General features: G+C 46.7%; 1 protein-coding gene across 1 annotated transcript in view; it reads left to right on the top strand.

The window, feature by feature from the left end:
* The first annotated feature begins 834 nt into the window (after positions 1-834).
* LOC146183936 (neprilysin-1-like) overlaps positions 835-6436 on the top strand; it is a 34223-nt gene continuing 28621 nt past the window's right edge. Inside the window, exons 1-3 of the mRNA XM_084608443.1 lie at positions 835-1094; positions 2150-2377; positions 2969-3314. Coding sequence (XP_084464569.1) covers positions 835-1094; positions 2150-2377; positions 2969-3314 — 834 coding nt within the window. The remainder of the gene's footprint in view (positions 1095-2149; positions 2378-2968; positions 3315-6436) is intronic.

Genomic DNA, 6436 nt, shown 5'->3' with positions numbered 1-6436 from the left:
ATTGCGTTAGCATGTTACGTGTTTCGGGTGCATTTGAGGTCACGAAGCACTGTGTACGCACGGAAGCAGCTTGTCTGACACAAGACCTTGATCAAGCAATCTCTTGATCTTGACCTAGGGATAATGATTTCCTAACATGTAATATATGAGCCCTTCTCCTAATATGAATAACGTTTTTATAATTTGGTGTCATAATATTTTTTTGTCTGTGGGAAATGTGCTAAGGTTTCGAAAACAAAATCTTTGTCGTTGCTTCGCCAATGTTGCTGCTAATTCACAGTGTTGTATTAAATCTATACTTTTTCGCTTTTGTACGGTGATAATTTTATGCCAGCCTTAGTTTTGGTATTCGTAAGCTTTGGCCACATGGGTGCGCTGCCCCAGAAAGATGACACGATTTCTCTAAAGGAGGAAGCTTATCACGCGTCATCAGCTACGGCATCGGCTAGGAGGACACCTGGCACAAGCCAACGTTGCAAGTACATAGAGACTATCCAACTCAGAGAGCAGCCTTCTCGCGGCCGTTCGCATCCAAGACGCGTTTGTTGCTGGGCCACCGTCAACAAGGCTTTGGTTTCTGTGCACGTATTGCGTACGATTTATTCGGCTACCTGTTTGTCCAGCGGGACATCACGGTACGCTTTATGCGTGCCACGTTCTGGAAACATGCTCTAAGTCAGTGTAAGCGCTCTTGTAGTTCCGCGTAGCAAGAGCATAGCGTCTTAGGAGGTCTAAGTCTTCTATTTTAAACGGTACACAGTCACATCTCGCCTGTTCTTTTTACTCATTGGTAAAGAGCAGGAGGTGAGTCGTCAAGGCCTTCCCTGCCGGTTCATGTCATCGAGGCTCCCACTGCAGCTGGCGCTGTCGTGCGTCTACTGCGTGATGCGTGTGTCCTTCACGTGGCTGGCCGACTGGTTGTTTCCATGGTGCGACCACCCGTCGCACTGCTTTGACTTCAACGCTGAGTTGGCAGCCAGTGTAGACCGCCGCGTGGACCCGTGCGACAACTTCTACGATCACGTCTGCGGATCCTGGAATGGCAGTCACGGCAGGACTAGGAACCAATTCGAGCTTCTCGAGTCCCGCACTAGGCACGTGGCAAGGACGGGCACCAAGGTTCACGTGGGCCCGCAGCCCGCAGATGTGGCATAGACCTGAGCATGCTCCTCTTACGCGTAATTAAATGCTGAGGGCTCCGCTTCGACGGCCAGGTTCCACCTAAACATAAGCCAGCGAGAAGTAACCGAAGTTCAGTATTTTTGCTGTGAAATTTTTGTCGTGTGCTCACACAGAAAGGCAACATACTTTTCTTTTTTTCTTACGCAGCTCAAGGGAAGAATTTGAACTTTAAAGTAAGGTCAATATACTAGTCTGTATGCTAATGTATTTCTCGTGGCTAATGAATATTCACACTTACTTTTTTGTTCTGAGAATAGCAAGAAAAAATGTTCCAGGTTTAAGCATGACGTGAACCTAATTATACGAACGAAAGCTCTGTTAAGAATGACTTTTCACGGTTTAGCGAAACTGCACGCTGTTTGAAGGTTTCAATTAAAGGGATGCTCAATATCCGCCTTAAGAGTGGACGTGATAGCGCCTCTAAAACCGTCTTCTCATTCCGCGATTTGTTTTGCAATTTTAATTTTATTTTTAGTGAAAGGAAAGCGCGGTATCAGCCTCACCTTTAGATGGGCACCTAGACGTAATCAGGTCAAGGTCATATTCTGACCCAGCGAGGCGAAATTCGAAGTTGCACCCCAAGTAGTAGTACATCTTACGCTCTAAATGGCTACAAACGTATTCTTATGCACGATTTTAGAACTGAATGCTAAGGGCATTGAACGAGATTTCCACTTGCGCAAGCAGGTGTCAAGTGAGCCCTACCCTTCTCTAACGAATACGGTGCACCTAAGATAAAAAGAACGTCTTCCCCATTTCAAGGCGTCTTTAATTTATAATTGGGTTTGTAGCACAGTTGACACTAAATTGAAGAATGTATGACACGAATGGCTGACGTGTCTTACCGCGTATGCAGGAAAGAGGCGTGTTTTTAGCCCAGCTGCTGGAATCGAAGATGCACGAACGGTTGAATACCAGTTAGTGCCCACTTCCAGCCTGATCATCGTGCAGCGGATACTTTTCGCAGGCTGCTGCTGCTCCAGGAACTGGAGAAGAGTCCGGCCTCCTCGCCGTTTGTGGCCGGTGCCAAAATGAGGGCAGGATACCAGAACTGTCTGGCCGTCATGGGCCAGCAGCAGGAAAACACGGGTGACCTGCGTGACCTGTTTGGCGAGTTCCACCTGGACTGGCCGTCGCTCACGTGGCCACACCAGGAGTTTGACTTGCTGCGTTTTCTCGTCATCCTGGCGCTACGGTGCGAGGCACGATCTCTGAACAGGGCCTATGCCCGTTGAAACGAGGGCCCTTGCTGGCAACCAGAGAAGGCGAATTATGCATAGCGCACTTAGTAATTCTAGGCGCACACATCGTGTGATGGTCTAATTCTGCGATGGAACACAGCGCGTTTGCTTGGCGCCTGCTTACTTCCACATGTGCGAACGCGCCACTACCGCTTCAGTGCCGCTGGAACAAGGAGGGGGAGGGGGGGGTTGCTCTTCGAGTGAGCATCCCCGAACGCTAAGGTGATTTGCTAAAAGTCCCACTGGAAGTTCTAGGAGGAACACCTGCGCAGAGTACACTGTCGACTGACTTCAGATAATTGATTTCAGTCTGCATGAGCACGTTTCTTTTTATTTCTTAATTTTTGCTCTTCGAGTGAGCATCCCCGAACGCTAAGGTGATTTGCTAAAAGTCCCACTGGAAGTTCTAGGAGGAACACCTGCGCAGAGTGCACTGTCGACTGACTTCAGATAATTGATTTCAGTCTGCATGAGCACGTTTCTTTTTGTTTCTTAATTTCATTTTTTTCTATGTTTTGATCGCGTACACTAATGCGCGCTTCCAGGTACGACATTCATCCTCTGTTCAAGGTCCTTCTAGTCCCGTACCTGCTCACCGACGAGGGCTACTCACTGGCACTGGATGACGCCGGCAGCCGGTTTTGGCGGGCCACCGACATACAGTCCGACTGCCTGCGGGCGTTCGCCGGAGAAGCGAATGCGAGCGCGGTGGCTGAGAGAATCACGCGCGTGCGTACCGAAGTGCACTCGCTCGAATCGACTGGGCGCCTTCAGTACCCGTACTTGCCGCGCTACTACAAGATCCAGCAGCTGGCCGAGTTCACCCGCCACAGCGTCAATGTCAGCAAATGGCTGGACGTGTTCAATGACGTCCTCAATCCGGATGTGCAGGTGGGCGAGCGCCGATAGCGGCTAAAACTACAGGACTTGCTACACCTTTGCTGCCGTTTGCACTCTGGCGAGGCTCGTACAGGTAAAATCGGTGTAAAAGCGGATGCTGAAGCTTCGCGAGCGCGGAGCGCAGAGGCGGCTTTACTGCCATTGTCTTTTCTGCTTGCGGTATGAAATGAATTGCACTGCTCCGCGAAACTCGTGCGCTAAATGTAATCGCGCCCAGCGGGTCAGCATGATCGTGCCAATATTCTATGGCATTCGGCGCATAAGCAAATCGTCTCGCAGTCTTAGGTCTTGTTATTGTACGGCACCCATTGAAAGAGTCCACTGTCATCGTCGTCCGGGTTCTCTGCGGTCGTTTATTTTCGCTTGTGCGCAGACGGATGGATGGATGGATGGAATATAGGAGCGTCCTCTTTCAAACGGGGTGGTAGCAGTAGCTATCATGCTCATTTTTCTACCTATATCTTAATTATTGATTTAGATTCTAAACCATCATTCTATTTATTAAAATTTTGTTTCTACATTACTAACATTATGTCACTTCTCTGCTTTTAAGCCACCAGTCTTCCAGTCGTTTTTTGCAAGTTTCCACCGCCGGTTTATTCACCCGGCCACTGGTATCTCTGAACCTCAGAGCTTCAGGAACAGTGACTGCGCCTCCATCAACTTCCGGGTGGATACCATTACATTCGAGTATAATATGGTCAATTGTTTCACTGGAGTTACCACATACAGCACCATGCGTCATCACCATTCTTAAATTTCTTTTTGTAGCTGCGTGTTCTAAGGCACCCTGATCTAGCTTCAAAACGTAGGGCATTACCTCTTGAGTTATCAAAGAAATCTTCCTTCCTGATCTGTATTTTCCACTTTCGGTATAATCCCATACTCTGTTTCTTATGCATGGAATTTATCCAATTTTTACCTTCTGTGTTTTTCACCTGTTGCTTAATGCTCTTTATTTCTCCGTTCTTGTGACTAGCATACTTACTAGTTAGTTTCCTAGTTATTTTCCTCCATTGTGAGTCAACGCTTTTTAAGTACAGGTATTTAAATAATTAGCTGCCCATCTGTTACTATCCGATTCCCTCAGGCGTTCCTCATATAATATTTTACTCTGAGCTTCCCCTACTTCAAAAGATGCCCAGCCCATATCTCCCTGTACCGCCTCATTTGTGGTTTTGCCGTGGGCACCTAGTGCTAATCGTCCAACGGATCTCTGATTTATTTCTAATGTCGACTGTACCTCTGATTTTAGGCACAAAACCGCATTTCCGAAAGTAAGTCCGGGCACCATAATTCCTTTCCAAATACCCCTCAAAACTTCATACCTGTTGTATCCCCACAATGTCCTATGCTTCATTATCCCGGCATTCCTTCGCCCTTTGACCTTAAGTGATTGCTCATGCTTTCCAATGTATGCCAATATTTCGTTTACCATATCCCCAGATATTTATATTCTGCTACTCTGGGTATTTCATGGCCTTGTATTTTAAGACCCTAATCAGTTGAGCCGTTGAAAATCATCAGACCCGACTTAACTGCGCTAAAACTGAAGCCTAGAGCGTCCCTTCGTCACCGCAATACTTAACTAGAGTTAGCAATTCTTCCAAACTCTCAGCTAGCAGCACAATATCGTCTGCATACATCAAACCGGGGAGGCGCTGCTCTACCGCCTTTCCACCTAATCTATATGACAGGTTAAAACCTAGGTTACTGTCTTGTATCCTCCGTTCCAGGTTTATCATATAAAGCATTAACAGCAGCGGTGATAGTGGACAGCCTTGTCTTAATCCTTTGCATACTTTGACATCTTCCGTACTTATTATCCCTTACCGCGTAATTTCTACTTTGTTATCCCGGTATATTTCCTGTAGGAACTCTATTATCTCATAACAGATACCTTCTTCTTTTAATATGTTCCACAGGAGTTCCCTGCTTACGTTGTCGCACGCCCCGCCCTTTTATGTCCAAGAAGGCCAAATACAAAGGCCTATTTTCCACTCTAGATATTTCGATGCATTGGGAAGCACGAACAGGCTATCATGTAAGCGCCTACCAAGACTTCATGCAAAATTGCTGCCATCTATCGGCCGCCGCGCGCGTTTCTGCCATGTTTAAGGGTAGCTGAACTGAGGAGCGCCAAGCGGCGCAGTAGGGGGTTGCGTGGCCGGCTGCGTTAATGCTCGTGGACGCCGATGATATCGACATACTGCTGTGCCCCTTGTTGTATGCAAAACTTAAATAAGGGTGTAGAAGAAAAGAAGCAGCAAGTTATATGCCTTGAGCTTTTTTTTTTTTTTTTTCTTGAGGCTTGCGGTAATTTGCTCTCGCCTGGTTATCACGCTAAGCGCACTTTCGATCAACGGCGCGCTTGAATTGTAAAATATCTTAGCGTACTTTGGAAGATTGCATATCCGTACTCGGTACTGAGGCAGACGAAATATATCGCCCACGGTGTGTTAAATTTGCCTTTGGAGGGACTGCGCATCGCCTTTTCGCGTAAAAGATCTGCAAGTGTATAGTTCCGGATTCCCTAGTTGCGCCAACTCATCCCAGCTTTTACGGTTTCATGCATACAAGGTGTGAACAGATTTTGCCCGTATGTATACGTCCAAGTATCCAGATAGAACACATTTCGGCACTTCAAAGACGCCAGACTTTTCTCTCAAATTCCAGCGGGATATTGTAACGTCTTTAAACATTCGATTAATCGACATATTAAATATAGTCGACTACGTCCAGTCGTCAGTTGCTGACATGCGTCTCCAAAACGCGACTTGCAAAAGGTATGACTCTAAGTATACGTGGAATCAACTGACTCTACCATTTGCTGCTCTCGTCTACCGCGAGTTCGCGTAATTGTTATTGCTATACTGATGCCGGTCACCGCGCGGTTTTTTTTTTCTTTTTTTTTTTTTACTAGTGCGAGATTTTTTCTCTGCGAGTTACTGATTTACGCCTTAATTTGGACCACACCAGTTTTGTTTTCTCCCATTCATGGTACTAAATAATGCCGTTTTTTGTTTAACCTTCATAGCGCGCCATCAAAACAGTGTAATGAGGTAGTGGTTGAAACTGTCAACCATTTGACACTATCCACAAAGCAATATCGT

The sequence above is a fragment of the Amblyomma maculatum genome, chromosome 7 (assembly GCF_055883805.1).
Source record: "Amblyomma maculatum isolate TAMU_Amacu chromosome 7, ASM5588380v1, whole genome shotgun sequence".
Taxonomy (NCBI): Eukaryota; Metazoa; Arthropoda; class Arachnida; order Ixodida; family Ixodidae; genus Amblyomma; species Amblyomma maculatum.
The sequence above is the reverse complement of the archived record's forward strand: the minus strand, read 5'-3'. Positions and strand labels throughout refer to the sequence as shown.